This window comes from Haliotis rufescens, unplaced genomic scaffold (assembly GCF_023055435.1).
Source record: "Haliotis rufescens isolate VD_foot unplaced genomic scaffold, xgHalRufe1.0.p SCAF_18, whole genome shotgun sequence".
Classification (NCBI taxonomy): Eukaryota; Metazoa; Mollusca; class Gastropoda; order Lepetellida; family Haliotidae; genus Haliotis; species Haliotis rufescens.
Window position 1 is genome coordinate 1958599 of NW_025963868.1, and position 19816 is coordinate 1978414.

The 19816-nt window shown below is 39.0% G+C and overlaps 2 protein-coding genes across 5 annotated transcripts in view; one reads left to right on the plus strand and one right to left on the minus strand.

Annotated features, from left to right (window-relative positions):
* Positions 1-19816, minus strand: part of LOC124120161 — a 44058-nt gene that overhangs the window by 23583 nt on the left and 659 nt on the right. For 3 of the 4 annotated variants that reach the window (XM_048398116.1, XM_048398115.1, XM_048398113.1), the window contains exon 1: positions 5853-6264. The exons of the other annotated variant lie outside the window; for it this stretch is intronic. The gene's annotated coding sequence lies outside the window, so the exon portion shown is untranslated. Of the gene's footprint in view, positions 1-5852; positions 6265-19816 lie in introns of those variants that run through there. 4 annotated transcript variants of the gene reach the window in all.
* LOC124120163 (39S ribosomal protein L41, mitochondrial-like) lies at positions 9401-15895 on the plus strand. Its single transcript, XM_046482899.2, has 3 exons — positions 9401-9645; positions 12839-12939; positions 15513-15895. Exons 1-3 carry the CDS (start codon positions 9453-9455, stop codon positions 15678-15680), a joined length of 462 nt encoding a protein of 153 aa, XP_046338855.2. The 5' UTR covers positions 9401-9452; the 3' UTR covers positions 15681-15895.

Here is a 19816-nt window from a genome sequence, read left to right on the forward strand (position 1 = left end):
CCACTAGGCTACCCGGACGCCCTAAATCTTACAGCACAATACACTATACCATGTTTGTTTGTAAACTCTGAAAGTAGTACGTACGTGATTATATGCATATACATGTACATGGCAAATAAATTTTATAATTATCAGTAAATCACCCCAAAGGATAGTTTTTATCCAACAGCAGGGATTTATCAAAACCTAATTAGAGGTTGATATTTGGATCTTAACATGGAGGATAAATACACAAATAGAAATAACTTTTCACATTTTAGAATATTTTCCAGAGTTCCCAATGGCTTTTGAAACTGCCAGTCCATTAGGACTCTAAAACTCTAAAAATTACCAGTCCCCCTGAATTTCTGTCAGTCCCAACTTTCAACAAATAAAAAAAGTATGAAATTTACCTGATTTTAATCCTGTCAACATCATGTTCAATGCAATGATGTCATCTCTGGAGTAACTTAGTCAGATTTACACATCATTCAGACTTTCACAAAAAGTACAGCTACAATTGTCTCTTTTTTTTAAATATTTGGAGACTAAGTCGCTTCAAATATATATTCATCCTTGAAGCAAAGCGAAATGTTATATCCTGGAACTAAAAATAGACAAGGGGAAACCGTGATGGTAACAGACAAGCTAACTTTGTTTTGGAAAATACACAAGATTTCTCTTCAATTGCCTCCAATAAATAACAAGGCTGAAGCCAGTTCACTCTGCGCAGCTCTTGTGTTGTCTGCTTCACTGTGCAGAGCTCTATTGTTTTGGTTTGAGAATTGAATCGGACATGTGAAGTCACACTTGTAAATTTTTTTCATGCATTATTTAAAAACACAGAACCGTCAAGTGAGTGTCTCAAGCATATGACAGTAAAAATTCCCTAATTGGAATTAAATACTTGCCATGGCATACTGTTATATCTATAACTAATGCTGTGGCTATTTTCAGGCAACTTGTATTTCACTTATGACAGGACCAATATAGAGGAAAGGTCCTAAAGGAGACGGGACATTGACGGTTCTGTGTGATTTTAAATCATGTATTAAATAATTTCCGAGTGTGACATCACACCTTTAGTTCATGCCTGATTTAATTCTAAAACCAAAACAATAGAGCTCCGCACATCGAAGCCAACAACCTAAGCACTGTGCAGAATATCTCGCTTTGGTCATGTTTTTATTAGATGCAAACTGAAGAGAAAGTCGTAATTTTTATTATATGGAAGAGTGACAAAATACTAATTGCAAGCTCTATTGGATAAGAAGCCAGTGTTTATCAATGCCAAGATTACAACATAAATGCCTCGGCCATATGAAGCCATGGAATCACTCAACTACCCTGAGTTCAGTGTCTGAAACTCAGGAGCGTAAACTGATGGCTGAATGGCCAGCACATTTCAAAACCTGTCGGCCCAGTGTAAAACCTGTCAGCCCAATGTAAAACCTGTCGGCCCAGTGAAAAAACTGTAGGCCCAGTGTAAAACCTGTCAGCCCAGTGTAAAACCTGTCAGCCCAGTGTAAAACCTGTCGGCCCAGTGTAAAAACTGTAGGCCCCGTGTTAAAACTAGGCCCAGTCTAAAAACTAGGCACAGTGTAAAAACTATAGGCCCAGTGTAAAATCTAGGCCCAATGTAAAATCTGTAGGCCCAGTCTCAAACCTGTAGGCCCAGTGTAAAACCTGTCAGCCCAGTGTAAAACCTGTCAGCCCAGTGTAAAAACTGTAGGCCCGGTGTTAAAACTAGGCCCAGTCTAAAAACTAGGCCCAGTGTAAAAACTATAGGCCCAGTGTAAAATCTAGGCCCAGTGTAAAAACTGTAGGCCCAATGTAAAACCTGTAGGCCCAGTCTCAAACCTGTAGGCCCAGTGTAAAAACTATAGGCCCAGTGTAAAAACTATAGGCCCAGTGTAAAAACTATAGGCCCAGTGTAAAAACAATAGGCCCAGTGTAAAAACTAGGCCCAGTGTAAAAACTAGGCCCAGTGTAAAAAGTGTAGGCCCAGTGTAAAACTTGTAGGCCCAGTGTAAAAACTGTAGGCCCAAACATTTTAGCTGAAGCTCAATCTCATTAAAATCAGATCTTAGTTCTCACTACCGCTAAACAAGGATCTGAGGACATCCCATTACGGGTCACGTCAGACCGAACTTTTGCGAACTTTGACCGACCAATGGGATAACTAACAAGAAGTCGGCAATAGCCAATCAGAAGGCAGCTTAATCGAGCTTTACGGCATGAGTTTCAAACTGGCAACTACGCTTTGAAAAATATTTTGACATATACTCTATTAAAAAATTTAATACTGAACAAAAGAACATTCTGGAATGGCTAATAGATGGTCAAGATTTTATGAATACAGACATAAAGTCCATAACTGTCGTTCGGAATACCCTGTGTGTGTTATTTTTTCGAGGTTGCACGATAAAACATCACATTCCAACTGTCACTTTCATGATCTGCTAAGCGATGATCTGATTGGTCAGATGAAAGGTCGTTCTGACATGACCCGCAGTGGGATGTCCTCAGATCTTTGTTAAGAGGTAGTGAAATCTAAGATCTGATTTTAATGAGATTAGCTGAAGCTGGGTGACATGCTCTTGCAATATAAATTACAACACACACGTCAGAAGCTTTTACTGCTCTCATATCGAGGTTCCAGAGACTCTGTGGTGATAGTGGAAGCCTACATTTATAAATGAAATTATCTGCTTGTAAAACACCTGGCAACTCCATGTCATACACCATTTTATAGGTCTAATCCTACTGTATCCAAATATGAAAGTTATAGTTATCACATTTTTTAAATAATGCCTTAATAACTTAATTAAGTGCATTTGTAATAAAAATTAAGCTTACACATTCATAACAACTAGATTAAGCACTAAGGCAGTGAAAATTATGGCGAAAATTTAAGATTTCATATTTTTTTTATTTTCATTGTTAAAGTAATTGGAAATTGATGATAAAGAGAATTTTAAGTATGATCTATCATCACATATTTCCTGATAATAGTGGCTTTCCGCTCTGTGACATGAGAAAATACTGAGAAATACCTCCATTTTCAAAGCTTTGAATAAAATACATGTGCAAAGATTTGTTCGATGTTTGGTATCGTTAGAAAGCTCCGAGCATCAACAATATTCCCAAAACCTTGCCAGGAATTTTTTCGTAGTTGTAACATGCGAATTTGTTTGATAGAAATTGGTTTCTAAAGGCACTTTTGTCATAATCTAATATCAAAATCAAGCACATGACCAAAGGCAGCCAATCAAATTATAGTAATGGATACCGTCCTCGAGTATGATGTATTTCAGATTTAGATGAAGGTCCTTGGTTAAATCGTATTATTTTGAACGCTATAAGCAGGAAATTGTGAACTATGTTTAAAATATGGAACTTCATGGACATATCATTGATCTTATTTATTACTTTATTTAATTTATAACCAATTTGCTTGAAACGTCTTTATATTGCTTTTAGACATGTCCGATTTGGACCCGTTGTCGAACCTTGTCCCATATGATTTTTTTTCAATAACATTGCAAAAAACGTTTAATAAATTTAAATCTATTGATAAAATATGACAAATTGAAATGAAATACATTATTGATAGATTTAATAAATGAATGATATATCATTTAGGTTCATAAAACTAGATATTATTTTCATGTGGCTACAGCGTGGCTGGTGGTACACTGGCCTACCGTGTTGAAAAAGTTAACGACAGGAGTACTTTGAGTGAGTGAGTGAGTTGGGTTTAATGCTGCTTTTAACAGTATTACAGTTATATCGCGGCGTGTCAGACCTATGTGGGAGGAAAGCCCGAAGTGATGCAGGTCTCAGACGTTTACCACTTCGGTGAAACCCACGAGCACGGGTATGGTGCTCAAAAACCTAGAAACAATCGGGGCAAACCGGTATTCAAACCCACAATCATAGGTTTCTGGCATGCCCAAGGGACGCAACTCTGTACAGTGAATCGCGGCGCCTCAGACAACTGGGCCACCCGTGCCCCCAGGAGTACTTTGAAGCTGGGCCCTGTTTCACTAAGTAGTCTCAGTGTTATGATTCATTTTCCATGCTTACAGCTTAAAATAAACTGCAGGCTGTAAGGGCCTGCTGAAATTTATAACTATCAACCCGGGATCAAATCTGTCCGCCCCGGCTTATGGGCCAATGTCTATTTCGAACACTGTTTGTTGTTTAACCCTGCACTCAGCAATATTCCAGCTATATGACGGTGGTCTGTAAATAATCGAGTCTGGACCAGACAAACCAGTGATTGACATCATGAGCATCGATCCACGCAATTGGGATCGATGACATGCATCAACCAAGTCAGCGAGCCTGACCACCCGATCCCGTTAGTCGCCTTTTACAACAAGCATAGTCGCCTTTTACGGCAAGCATGTGTTGCTGAAGACCTATTCTACCACGGATCTTCACGTGTCATTTCGAACACTGATAATCATGGACAACAATATGTAAAGTGCACTGAAAGGTGTGTATTGTTCTTATTTCAGAATATGTGTATTTGTTAACAAACAAGAGGAAAGTCTGGTCACGTGATAAGCCTACACATGCTGTGTGGTCACTGGAGCAGAAGCTTTTCACACGGAATAAGGCGAGCAAAGTAGAGCAGGCTTGGCGGTTATCGGTTATTGTTTGCCAACAATGCTTCAGAACAGTCGATGTCTGGCCTTTTATTGATTGGATGATTGGCCAAATAAATTTGGGTATTCAGAAAAGGATACAGGTTATATCTATCTCAATGGAAAGGACGGGAGCAAACTTTCAAAACCACAACTGCTTACTATCTAGCTGTCTGAAGTGACATTCAACAAATGTTGATAATCAACAAAGATCAAAATTATTTTCTTAGTTGGCACACCATAATTGGTTGGTTGGTTTGTTGTTTTACGCCGCACTCAGCAATTTTCCAGCTATATGATGGCAATCTGTAAATAATCGAGTCTGGACCAGACAATCCAGTGATTGATATCATGAGCATCAATCCACGCAATTGGGATCAATGACATGCATCAACCAAGTCAGCGAGCCTGACCACCTGATCTCTTTAGTCGCCTTTTACGTCAAGCATAGTCACATTTTACGGCAAGCACGGGTTGCTGGAGACCTATTCTACCCCGGAATCTTCAGGGGAGCCATAATTCCAAAGGTCATACCTACATAATCTTTATGACTGCACTGTGGCACACTTGACAAATAAATACAATTCTTTCAATGCATGTTCAACAAAAATAATATAAAAAGAATTGTCAAACTTAACGTTAATATAAAGCGGATAAATCTTACCTAAACATATATTTTCTGAAAAGTCGATGAGAGTAATTTGTCTTTATAGTTTACCCAGAAACTACAATGATGTTTCAAAACAACATAAAAAAAATTCAAAATCACTAGTCTAAATAATGTCACTTTTGTCCTTAAAACTCAATGAAACCAACAAAGCCAAACTCAGTAATGTCACACTGACATCTCGTCTGACTGCGACAATCACAGTACTCAGGTCATGGCACGTGATCACGTGGCGCAGCGACTTGGCAATAAATAGGTCAGGGTAGCTTCAAAATACTCCAAACTTAAGGTCGAACCTAAAAACATGACATTTCCTAATTCAGAAACATTAAAAATTTGCACACCTGCCAGTCAATAATTTGCATGGGTTGTTTGTAACAATCTGTCGCCGCGTGAAGTTGGACCTACTTTCCGGGGCAACACAAATCATTTGTTGTGATGTTCGTGCAGCACCCGACTAGCAGAAAGTAGCGTCTAACTAACGATCGCTCTTCTGACCGATGAATACATTTTAATATCTATATTTCAGAGCGTAAAATCAACTTAAATACCTGATTCAAACTGCTTGCTACTTCGTTGTTATTCACAAACATCATCTGTTTCCACATGCATGTCATGCCCGCACCTTGCAGCCTTGTCCGAGTGTACGCGCTGCCTTCCAAGGGAGGCAACTCCAACTTGTTAATGTCCGTAAATAGAACGATGTCTCGTGTTTTGAGTTGAAATGCCGGCAAAAAAAAGGTGTCAGTCTGCACGTGGTCACGTATAGGTGTGTGTGGTGTCTTCAAGTAATAAACTCACCGTGTCACTTGATAAAAAGCTTATATGGAAGTTATACCGCTTCCAAATCCGTTGTGAGACGCTGTGGATGCGAGAATCTGTACAGAGCGCACGTGCAGCTGGTCGAGGTCACGTGTTGTAACTACTCTGTCGGGTCTCGTTTTAACACGATGATCTTCTTCATGTGAGATGTTAGGAAATATTTAAATGAACATTTGATAGGATTATTGAGCGGCATTTAGAAATTAGATGTGAAGGTAATATAATAACAGCCTCATACAGAGGTGAACATGGTCTCTCTCCCTCTCTCTCTGTATTGGCTGCTTTTACTAGTCCGTACTGATGCCAATATTATAGTTTATCCCTTTATGCCGAGCGTCAGACCGTTTGTTTGTTTATTGTTTAACGCTGCACTCAGCAATATTCCACCTATATGACGGCGGTCTGTAAATAAGCGAGTCTGGACCAGACAATCCAGTGGTTGATATCATGAGCATCGAACCACGCAATTGGGATCGATGACATGCAGCAACCAAGTCAGCGAGCATAACCACCCGATCCCGTTAGTCGCCTCTTACGACAAGCACAGTCACCGTCAAACCGGGGTAACGACATCTAGATGCCGTCTTGTATATGGATCGATATACTCGGCAATATTCCAGCTATTTGACGGCGGTCTGTAAATAATCATGTCTGAACCAAACAATACAGTGATTGACATAACGAGCATCAATCAACTCAATTCCCCGGTGGGCTTACTATGTTTTCTATATATTTCTTATATTGTATATTGTATATAGTCATCATAGTAAATGTAAAATATTACGTTAATGTTACTGTATAGGATACGCATATATAAGTATATGCGATAAAAATATGGTTAAAGCGAGTTAAAGTTTGTTTATTCTGTTTATTTCAACAATTTAAAGATATTATATTTTCGTACAAATACATCGCCGGTCCGTAATGAACAGTAGAATGATCACAGCAATATCCGGTTAAACAAAACAAATAAACAACATTAGAGGTCGTCTGAGTTAGTGTCGGACCCGGACATCCAATCGCAAACAAACCAGTAGAGCCGCGACACCGAATAACGGTTAGGGACCGGGACATCGAATAACGGTTAGGGACCGGGACATCGAATGGTTAGAATCACTGAAGCTAGTAAGACATTTTGACAGGAGACGAGTGCCTGTTGTTGGCTAAAATACAGTAAACTACGTATATAACGAACACGCTTATAACGAACTGTTTTGGGGTCTTGTCCATTTGCTGTTTATATGCTGTAGATATGCATATATCGAACTACGGTTATAACGAACTAAAATTAGTGGTTCCTTTTAGTTAATTTCTTATTACCGTAGTTTACTGTATGTGAGCAAAGAGCTCAAATTTTATTATTGTTTTCGATATCTTTTGAAAGTTTACACTGTCTTGGGGAGTTAACTGAGAAGCTGGCCCGTGAAGATCCGGGGTAGAAAAGGTCTTCAGCGACCCATGCTTGCCGTAAAAGGCAACTAGGCTTGTAGTAAGAGGCGACTAACGGGATCGGGTGGTCAGGCTCGCTGACTTGGTTGATGCATGTCATCGTATCCTAATTGCGTGGATCGATGCTCACGTTGTCAATCACTGGATTGTCGATTATTTACAGACCGCCGTCATATAGCTGGAATATTGCTGAGTGCAGCGTTAAACAACAAACAAACAAATAACTGGGAAGTTAATCATTGATGTAAATACATACTAATTGGGTATAATATAGTAAATCAAAATGTTTTGCCGAGGAGATGCAGAGCCGTAATTGCTGCCCGGGGCGGTCACACGATAAACTGAGTTCAGCGCAACCTCGTGGCCTTATGTGACATGACAATAAACAGTTTTCAATGTCTTTGTACAACGATAACATGTGACTACCGAGGTTAAAAATTTCATATTTGTATCTATGATATTAAATTAAATATATCGACTTTATTAGGTACAATAAACATACTAAAAGTCTACCAGTGCGTTTCTTATTTTAACAGTGTACATAATAGTTGGGTATCAGAGTAAAGCACAAAGTTTTGTTTGTAAACTTTAATCTGCTCCAACTGAAGTGCCTTACTGGGATTATTGTTAGCATTATCAATGTGTGAGTTAACTGGGAAGTAAATCTTACAAGTAAAGTACTGAGTTTTGGTGGCTTGCTAGACAACAGCTTACTGTAGTCGTAGGCTCGAATGCAAGCTTCACCCTTGTCGCCCTTCTTGGTTTGATAGCAACGCTATGTTTACAGTTAACAACGATAAATAAATAAATCTGACTACCTAAACCTTTTTCTGCAAAACCACCTGTGGAATAATGTTATCCACAGAACATGATAACGATGTTTATTACTTGCCCGTGAAGAGATCACCCGTTTAATAAACATACAGTTGTATTACACATTGTGTAATACCAAAACGCGTGCTTATGTACTCTCGGAACAAGTTTCACGAACAAATATTGAAAGCTCTTTACATCCCTCGGCTTACATGTATTCAACGACATTGCGTGGGGAGATGATATATCACTGAGAGGAGCTTATGCACACTCGATGACCCCAAGCAACCTTGTTGCTTGGCTGACGTCACATGGCATTGTTTCGCTGATGGATCTTGCAACAAAATTCCACAAATTACGTCATCGGGTATTGTGACGTGATTGTAAACTTTGTGGTGCAGGGCCACGTTCCACAAGGCGATGGTACTGTAGAGCAACGACTGTCGTACGTCTATATGTTCAAGTATGTGAGCTGCGATAATTTTGTGGAAAGTACGCCTGAATTCTAAAGGTGGACCGTTGTATGGTATTAAATTCATACGTTTCAACTTTTGACGTGTTTGAAGTATTATTCTGTTGAATTCAATTGGATTATGTCGTGGATCGTGTAGGTGTCAGCCTATTCACACTCAACAGTACAATTCTAAAAACATTATAAATGGCAAGTAATAAATAAAATACTAAACTCGCTCCCGTGTAAAAACAATTTTACTTTCGCTCGTCAGATACCAGAACTATTCACTCGTTTCATAAAACGTGGTATCACGTTTAGTATTCGATATTATCAGTAACAAAAGACGACATAAAGACAAATGTTTTCCATCTTTTGAAGTTGCTATCTGTTTTCTCGATATGTACCTAATATCATGTATATATCTGAAACACTCACCAGACTCCAGAGTGACGTCAAACCCAACTCGTTCACTCGGTCGCTAAAAATATCAAATAGTTTCTTTTCGTTTTAGTTTAGTATACCGGCGATATTCAGATTCTGATATTCCTACATTTTGATGTTACCCACTAGGTGGCTCCCGTGTCGCTGACTTCCGGTCGTGTTCCTCCTCAAGATGAATGTCTGTGAATCCAGTGTCAGATCAGTCGTTTTGGCCCACTCGCGGCGCTACTTTGGCTCCTCTTCTTGTCGTCAAGGGAAGAAGACGCGAGTTCCGTTTGACAGACGTTTCCCAGTCACTGCTAAGCACGTGAACCGCCATGTCAAGGGCGGGAGTGTGGAGATGGAGGAGGTCGTCGCAAAACACGGTATACAAATTGAGAGATCCTGCAATCACGCATCTACTATTTGACATCTATTGGCCGCTAATACATATAGGCAGGGTTCACTCTAGGAATTTTCCATTGTATTTGAAAATGTGGGCCTTTTTCAGTAAATATTGTTTCACACCGCAGCCAAAAACATGAGAAATAATTCAGTCTTGATCAGGCAGACCAGTGACCTGGAAGTACCATCCACAAAGTCATTATATGTACCGTTGAATAGAGCCATACCTTTGGAAGTGTATGTTGTGAGACTTATTGGTCAGAAGACCTGAAAGCAGTTACATCGAATGCATTGGCTGCTTTGTCTAAAAGTAGTAACAGTGTTCCAGGCCATAAAATCACGTGAGCTCTGTAGGTAACATATATGTACAAAAATGGACAAATGGCAGTCCCAGTTTGACAGGGTTTACACGATGCACAAGTGTAAAGAATGAACGCTGAGAAAAAATAAACTGTGTCCCGAAAGGACGCACAATAATATTGATTGTACCTTTATTCATGAACACTGTCAACGTGATCATTTATTCATCCCAGACTCTAGAGTAATTATCAAAATGTACAGTACACTACACCATTTCAGTAATTTACAGGACCTCCATATCACCTGCAAGGACCCTTAAAATTAATTATTGGGGGTCCCCTGGACCCCTACTTCTATAAGTCAAGGTAAAACCCTGACAGTTCAAGATTTAGGGGCTATAAGCACAAGGCCCTACCCTAGAATTACCCTGTATCCCTGTATTTAAGTGTAATGAATCATTCCCGCGTTATCATTTTGTAGTTACAATCACATGCTGGATTGCAGTAAACAGTGAGAGCATTAAAGATGCTACATTGCGTAAGAATATATCTGATATATAATCCAGATAAGCCTTGTTATGTGTACCAATATTATTAAGTTAAAGTATTGGAAAGACTGCCATCCGTATCTGCCCTCCAAAAGTAAACAGGCCCCCAGACACCCCCTAGACTTTTCCTCTTTTTGGGAGAACACCTGCTCACAGCCCTGATATATATTTTTGAGGGGGGATACTGGGTGAAGTCTAACCAAAGTATTTTTTTCTAACGTTTTATCACACACAACAATATCCTTGACTAGCAGAGTGACTCATTTATTTGGCACAACATTAATTAAGTTTGAGAAGCTTCACAATATTATTGATTAAACCTTATTCCTTTGGACAATAAGTAAACTCAGTAGTGATCTACATTTTGTTTTTACCAGACACCATTTAATGCAATCAGTTTTGTTGAATGTTAAATTAAAATTCATTCACAACTTTAGTAATTATATTTGTGGGAACAATCCTCATGGAATCACTTTACTGATAAAGATACACACTGAGAATAAGATATTTCATCAGATATATATATTTGAATAAGAATACTATTGCAAAAATAGTTGTGCAAAACAAATCTATTGTTCATGAACTAATGCTCTGTTGTGGGCAATTTGTGGTAATTATTTATAGAAACTTCTAAACATCACTCTCACAGTTCAATCACTGAGCTTGTATGTAGAAACTATGTTTCAGTGTGAGAAGTGTAGACGGACTATGACACTTGTGACCTTGTTTCCAAAGCATTGTCTCAGGTTTGGCCAAGTTTTCAAAATTGTGTCAACTTGTGCTAAAAGAAGCTGTTTGTTTCATAAAATGCGTCTGTGATGGAACATTAACGTTGAGTTTAGGTTTGTTTGAAATTCAGTCAGAAAATGCTTCACTGTTTTTTTAGTCAATATTTGACCAATCAGATAGTTAGTGTGCTATTAAAAACTTGAACTGGTCAGGGTTTTACCTTGACTTACAGAAGTAGGGGTCCAGGGGACCCCCAATAATTAATTTTAAGGGTCCTTGCAGGTGATATGGAGGTCCTGTAAATTACTGAAATGGTGTAGTGTACTCTACATTTTGATAATTTAATGATCATGTTGACAGTGGTCATGAATGAAAGGTACAATTAATATTATTGTGCATCCTTTTCGGACACAGTTTATTTTTTATCAGCGTTCTTTCTTTACACTTGTGCATCGTGTAAACCCTGTCAACCTGGGACTGCCATTTGTCCATTTTGTACATATATGTTACCTATAGCACATGATTTTATGGCCTGGAACACTGTTACTACTTTTAGACAAAGCAGCCAAGGCATTAAACATAACTGCTTTCATGTCTTCTGACCAACAAGTCTCACAGCATAACCACACTTCCAAAAGTATGGCTCTATTCAAAGATACATGTAATGACTTTGTGGATGATACTTTTAAGTCACTGGTCTGCCTGATCAAGACTGAATTATTTCTCATGTTTTTGGCTGCGGTGTGAAACAATATTTACTGTATCACTGTTGGTTAGCAGCTTTATGCCAGGGTTTGACAAATACGCCGGCCAACTAGACAAATGCTAGTGAAACTTGATCTGGGCCAGTTATTTTATATATATACTGGACCAGCTGGCTATTGAAATCATATGGTGTACCAGTCGCTTTAAGTCAGGTTAAAACTCACTCTATCTTTTATTCAGTCAACAAAAGCCGTACATCAACTTGTCTCTCCCAACTTCCAATCTTAGTTACCTCCCTTACCGAGACCATAACACGATGTATAAAAGATCTGTAAACTGGCCATTTATGTCCGTGTGGCATGCACATGCTATGATAACAACTCTACATAGGAAAGTGAGAGACAAGTTTTTAATAACCAATAAATTCCATCGTAACAAACAGGAAGTGATTAATGTGACTTATCAAATTAATGCTACTTTCTACGCTTCGCATACCGGTATTCTGTAATGGCCGTCATGGCAGGAGCCGTTTCAGGGAATTTTTTAAAGTCACTACGGCAAATTGAAAAGCCCTGTGAACCAACACAAAGTGCAAGAAAGAGGGGAAGGACATTCCAACAAGCTCATATATCCATGGTTAGAAGTGCATGAAATAAAGTCAGTATAGTCATGAATAAAATGACTTTGACTATATTGACAAGTGTTTGCTCTCTTAAATTTCTGTTGGACTTGTAACTTAATATCTGGGCCAGTAGTATTTATTTCTTACTGGACCAGTGGACTAGTGTGTAGATAAGACATTTGTCAAACCCTGCTTTATCCACTCACATGTCATTTTCATTTGAAACATTTTCAACCTTCCGATAAAAATAATATCTCCTTTCTGTTTGCAGTTGTGCCACCCACAGGATTTCAGGACCCTCAGATAGGGAGATACAGGAATGTGCCCGAGATGATCCCGGAGTTTGTTGTACCAGACCTGACAGACTTCAAGGTGACATAGATTTACACCAGACTTTGTTTGTTTACAGATTGATCAGGGGCTCTAAAGTGCCATCTAAAGCAATCTCATTAAAATAAGGCCTTAGTTCTCGCTACCGCTAAACAAAGATCTGAAGACATCCCATAAGGGGTCACGTCAGAACGACCTTTCATCCGACCAATGAGAGCGTCGCTTACCAGATCATGAAAGTGACAGTCAGAATTGATTTCTAATCATACAACCTCGAAAACTTTAACACAGGGTATTCCAAATGATAGTTACAGGTTTAACGACTGAATCCATACAATCAAGACCCCCATTAGCCATTCCAGAATGTTCTTTTGTTTAGGTTTCAAATTTGTAATCGAGAATTTGTCAAAATATGTTTCGAAGCGTAGTCGCCAATTTGAAATAAGTGCCGTAAAGCACAAGAAAGCTGCCTTCTGATTGGTCATTCTATTGGTCGGTCAAAGTTCGCTCAAGGTCGGTCTGACGTGACCCGTAATGGGATGTCCTCAGATCTTTGTTTAGCTGTAGGGAGAACTAAGGTCTGATTTTAATGCTGCTCAGAGTTGTGTCCCTTGTGTCCAAGAAATGTATGATTCGATTCCCAGTTTGCACTGATTGTGTTTCTTGGTTTGTCATCACTATACCTGTGCTTATGGGTTTCAACAAAGCTATAAACATCAAATACCTGAATAATTTTGGGCTTATCTCCCACATCAAACAGACACCTTGTGATGTAACTGAATTTAGATTGGAACCGAACATGAAGCATGAGGTTTCAAATGTTAAATATCACACGGTTAAATCTACAGGTAAGCTAGGTCTACATTGAAACATCTTCCTGAGGCAAGAGAGTTAACTGACTTTAAAAGTCAGGTTTCCACCCTTGCCAAACTAGGCTGGAATTCCTGGGCTAGATCGACCAGTGGCTATTATGTCCCTTCTATGTCTCTTCTATGGACCAATCAGATTCCACCTCTCGTGCACCATCACTTGCATTTGCTTCAAACAAAACTGCGGCGGCCAGTCAAGACAGTGTGATCGATAATCAAGATCTATATTGTGATAAAACGGGTCTTACATCGCTAAGTGCATCAAATCACGTCAGCACCTTGATTAAAAATATGAAAAGATTTGGAAAATATCTGTTGACGTCAAGTTGGCGGTACACATGCTTTCCAAATCCTGCAACTGACCAAAATCTGCATGACATTTTACGAATCGGATTTCCATTTCGTTGCACAATTTTGATTGGATTATGTCCAGCCATAATGTAACTCCATAATACCAGCCTAGTTCGGCAAGGGCGGAAACTGGACTTGTATAGTCAGTTAACTCTCTTGTCTCGGGAAGATGACATTGAAACAGTATGTTTATCTCCATTATTTCTACCATGACAGAATAAAACGTGAAATCTTTGGTGTCAGCAAATACATGGGATGAAGTGGCATGGGTTGAGTCCAGTGTTTTTAGCTTGATGTCGATAAAAATTTATGGAATCACTGACAACAGCCTTTAAACAAAATGTGGATCTCTAAATGCTCAAGCAGTTTGTTTACACTGTAATACTTCACTCGAATTTACGACAGACACTGAAAGCATGGCAACTTCGTTAGCTAACATGATGTGGCCATCCCTTAAGAAATGCAGGCAAGCCTTGCAAAGATTTCGTTCTATACTGCACGTTACTATTATGACATCATATCACTTATTGTGATGCAAAAGATATCCTAAATAGCCAATTGTCGGATTAACAAGATGACTGTAAAAGACATGATTTTAGTGAGATTGTTTCTGGATTGTTCTTGTTAAGATAGAAATAAAAACATCAGTGTACTTGTGTGTACAGAACCCAAGCTTTTCTATCATGAATGTTCCTTTTGGGCAAGTAAGTGTTGTCTCAGGTTGTCCTTACCCCCCAAGTGTAACAGTGAGTGAGTTGGGTTTAAATCTGCTTTTAACACTATTCCAGTTATATCACGACGTGTCAGCTTAATGTGAGAGGAAAGCCCGAAGTGATGCAGGTCTCAGACGTTTTATTGCTTTGGCAAAACCCACTGGCACGGGTATGGTGCTGATAAGCCCAGAAACATAATCGAGGCGAACCAGGATTGGAACCATCGATCATAGGTTTCTATTCTGCATTGCAAAATGTGATGCCTTAAACCACTTGGCAACCAGTGCCCCTTGTTCCAGGTCACAAGTGAGATACAACCACATGATGATAGACTGTAACTGGAGCATAAAGCGGACTCACATTTAGTCATGTTGTCAGATACAAATCAGACCAGTGAAGTTAGAGTATGGGTCTTCAGCAACCCATGTTTGCCGTAAAAGTCAACTCTGCTTGTCGTAAGAGGCGACTAACGAGATCGGGTGGTCAGGCTCGTTGACTTGGTTGATACATACATGTCATCATATCCTCATTGCGTGGATCGATGGTCATGATGTCAATCACTGGATTGTCTGCTCCAGACTTATTTACAGATTGCCATCATATGGCTGAAATATTGCTGAGTGTGTTAAACAAAAGATACATATTCAATATTATATAACATTAGGGATGTTTGTCCTTCCAGTTGAAGCCTTATGTGTCCTACAAGGTGTCCAACATCACACAGACCAAGTTCACGGCCAAGGACCTCTTCCATTCTTGCTACGCCAACGACATTGTAGACAAGTTCAGCAAAGGGGAGATAACTGTGGAGAGCTCCACACAGTCTGACTCAAAACATGACAAATCATGACGTGAACTGTGCCCGTATGGTGATCCTGTGTGTGAGTGTGTGTAGTGTGGATGTACTTGTCTTGGATGCAGCAAAGGTCCACAGGAACGATCAGAGCTCCAGATAAGCTGCGTATCTGCGTGAAATACGCATCAGAAATGCAGAAATACACAGTAAAATATAATCCAAGCGTATCAAATACGCAACGAACATTACAGATACGCTACAAAAATAAAACTTGTGCGTATCATCAAAATATTGTGAAGTAACCCTGCGTATTCGATTAGCAAATCAGCAACTCCACGATGACAGTTACATCATGATCATTTGCCATCACACTTTCTTGTGGAAGTATCGTGGTATTTTTGAGTCCTATAAAGCTCTCGAACCCACACGGCACCAGTTTGCAGGGACTAGATGAATAGTGTTTTTAAATATTTAACTTAAATACCCACATGTGTAAAAACTAGTGGGTAACAGAAAATTGAATACGCAGATAGAATTACTGATACCCAATGATTTTTAAATGCATGGGTAAAATACCCACAACACTAAAAGCTTATCTGGAGCTCTGACGATACACTGGCAGTGCTAGGTGTTCGTGTACCATGTGTAATTAAGTCATGATGGACAAACTCATTGGATGAAGACCAAGATTAACAATTTTCTAGGCTGTAAACATATTCATTAATAAAAGTGTTTGTCTATGAAATGTTTGTTTATTTACGGACAGATTATTCCAAAAAATTGTTGTGGACAACTCTGAAACATTTTGATTACTCTCAATTACTCCACCAGGGTCCTCTTGCACAAAGCGATCTTAGCGCTACAATTATTGTAAATCCTTGAGATCGCGATCTTAGGCTTCGACTACAATCGTCATCCACTTGCACAAAGCGATTGTAGACTAATATAAGTGTAAGCTACAATCGAAACTTACAATTGGTCCGGACCAATCTTAAGTAGCTAAGATCGTTGTAGTCCTTGAATAAACTTGACAAAATGGCGTGCAAGGCTTAGTCTGTTTCACATAAATAATCTGCTTTACGTTCAAACATTGCTTCTTTTTTTGCTAAACGTTATCATTCGCATCGACACTTTAACAACATGAAGAACGCACCACAGATTTAACGTCAGAAATATCGTTAATTACCATAGTTAAACACATAACTATCGAGTCGATAGCTAAAAGGTATATTCCCATCCGACTCAATACTGAAAGAAATGTGAAACAACATACCTTTTCGCTAAACAAGGGAAGGATAAAAACCTAAGTCGTCCCGCAAGGAATTTGTAACGTCCGTGACCTTTTCGATAAATCAAGGGCAGCTAATCTTAGTTTACACTCTAGATGGGAGTGGTTTCCCTTTGTATAAGCCCGTAGAGTACAATCTACCTTACTCAGTGCATCAATGTTGTTGAATCGCTGAGCTTCCCCTATATTTTTTGGGGTCATATTCGTGTCGGTTATTTTGTCTTTAGTTTATCATGAAATTAATCTACAAATAAATACAAGCTATAGAGCAAATCATACATGTTTAAATCTAAAACAAATGGGACAGGGACGAGCGGTTAAATATCAGAGTTTAAAAGAAAAAATACAAGTATTCATCAGACAAGCAAATATACATGATGAAACATTTGATTTTTTTGCAAAATATCCCTTAAATAGCAAATATATTTTTTTTAAATTAATACCTAGGGAATATATATTAACAATTGCTTTCTCGAAACATTATTCATTATTCTTATTTTTTTTGTCTATGCCTTTTTGAAAGTTCCCGTCTTTCTGTATTTTGAAATGGTAGTCATAACATCCTTTGTTGTAGCAACGAAACGAAAACATGAAGTATATATTTAGGATTTTAGGAAAAACTTCTCTAAATAGATGACGATCATGCATTTACACGTTATGGTTTTAGGAAATATTATTATTATTTATTTTAATTTTCATAATAATTGTGTTACTAAATAATGTATTTATTCGTATTTCAATACTTTGAATAAAAACACGAGAAGGTATTTCTCTTGTTGAAATAGAAAACAATTCCTAAATCACGACAGTATTAATGCCGACAAGAATATATGCCTTCATTCTAGTAATCGTTTCCTTCAAAGTGCGATGGAGGCAGGTACGTGTTGCGTGTCGTTACCGGTGCCACTTATTGTATGCGCAGCAAACTATGCCCGTTTGCAGACAACTATAGACAGGAGTCGAGTTTAAAATATTCGTACCTCCACAGTTGAAGATTTCAATTTAGCTAAGATCGCGATCTTAACTCCAAGCCGTCTTACAATCGCGCCAAGATCGGTTTGTGCAAGTGGAATAGGACAATTGTATGGTGATTGTAAAGTTGATTGTAGCCGCCTAAGATCAATTGTAACTAAGATTGTTCTGTGCAAGTGGGCCCTGGAGATTGAAGAATTCTTGATTCTGATTGGTCAAAATTAGATTAACATCAGATATCAAATCCCATTGGAAACCTCACAATTAACATGCCTTTTCACACAAAAACATGTCTACTGGCTGCATAATACACTGGCTGCTGCTAACTTCTGTGTCAGGGCCACACAATCATCGGTGACAAGAATGAGCAGTCTCTCAAACTTACAATGAGAACTTATCTTCAGCTAAAAAAAATTCAGCCATTCTTCAAGGTGGTGCTTTTGGCAATGAGGCTGTGCGAGCAGGTCAATGGCATGAGTGAGTGAGTTGGGTAAAACGCCGTTTTTAACAGTATTCCAGTTATATCACAGCGTGTCAGCTTAATGTGGGAGGAAAGCCACTTCGGTGAAACCCACGAGCACGGGTATGGTGCTGACAAACCTAGAAACAATCGGGGCGAACCCACAATCATAGGTTTCTGGCGTGCGCAAGCGACGCAACTGTGCTCTGCGAATCGCGGTACCTAAGACGACCTCGTCAGTTGTGAATCATCAGGTTAATGGTGAACCTAAATACAGATCGAGGTTGTCCTCTGGGTTCAAACATTTTGTAAATAGCACTGTCACTCTGTTCAACTACTTTGGCAAACATGGACAGGGTGTCAAGTTCAGCCATGTCCAAGTCCTGGGTGGAGAAATGGCCGTTTAGAATGTGTAACTGTTACTGGAGTTATGTCAAACCAACTACTAACTACATAAGTACTAAGTAATAACTAAAACAATGTGATTTGAGAAAAATAATTAGTTCGCATATTTTGTCACGATTTCTATAATCTGTCACCCTTATAGTGGAAGATGTCATGTTGATTTCCAAGAAGTGACTTGGTGGAGTCTAAGCGCTGCAATCGTATTCAAAACATCGAACACGGCGCATATATAAGGTTCCTTTGCACTTTTGTCATGTCTATCAATCTCAAAGGCTAAAACCAATATACAGAGGCTCCATATATGGTCTTGTTGGAGGAAATTACCTAAAAAACTACATGCTTGATCACACTAGTCCGTCCTTCTTTCGCACTCAAGTAGGCAAGCCTCCCTTCACGGTTATGGTCGGCTGCCCACTTTCTTGGCAAATTAAAGCAAATAATTTCTTCACCCTTTTTAACTCTTAGGCATTCTCCTGTCCATATGTAAACAATGACCATTTGTTCACTGTACTTTCCTTCGTAGGAGTGGGATTAAAGGATTGAAATATACTCCTCGTCCTTTCACCAACGGAAATGTGATAAAGGCCATTTACATCACAGACAATCTCATTAAAATCAGATCTAAGTTCTCGCTGCCGGGAAACAAAGCTTTGTTCAGCGATAGCGGGAACTAAGATCTGATTTTAAGGAGATTGCATCACAAATTGAGTGCAATGTTCGGTGAGAAAAAAAATGTGCGAAACATACTATTTCTTCAATTGCGTTTTTTTTCCGTGTTTCGGTGCTCTCATTTATATTTTTGTGAGACTTTCTTGTATTCGCTGATCTGTGTATAAGATGATGAAGCATCGGCTGTTCCCTTTTGCAGTATCCCGATCATGACTTCCCGATATGTCCGACTCTGACAGTGACAATAGTTTATGAGTTATCATGGAATATGAATGTTTCTCGGAAGATGTATTGGTGATTTCGGAAGAAGTACAAGTGAACGCCCACCTGTGACTGACAAGAGTGACGAAAATAATGTGGATTAGCCCCATTGTTGATGCATGGGTTAAAAGCGAT

What these genes read in the sequence shown, in the direction of transcription:
- LOC124120163 (XM_046482899.2), top strand. Translation starts at nt 9,453, where the DNA reads ATGAATGTCTGTGAATCCAGTGTCAGATCAGTCGTTTTGGCCCACTCG. An exon ending in GGAGGTCGTCGCAAAACACG is followed by an intron (nt 9,646 to 12,838) that starts GTATACAAATTG and finishes TTCTGTTTGCAG; the next exon opens with TTGTGCCACCCACAGGATTT. An exon ending in CAGACCTGACAGACTTCAAG is followed by an intron (nt 12,940 to 15,512) that starts GTGACATAGATT and finishes TTGTCCTTCCAG; the next exon opens with TTGAAGCCTTATGTGTCCTA.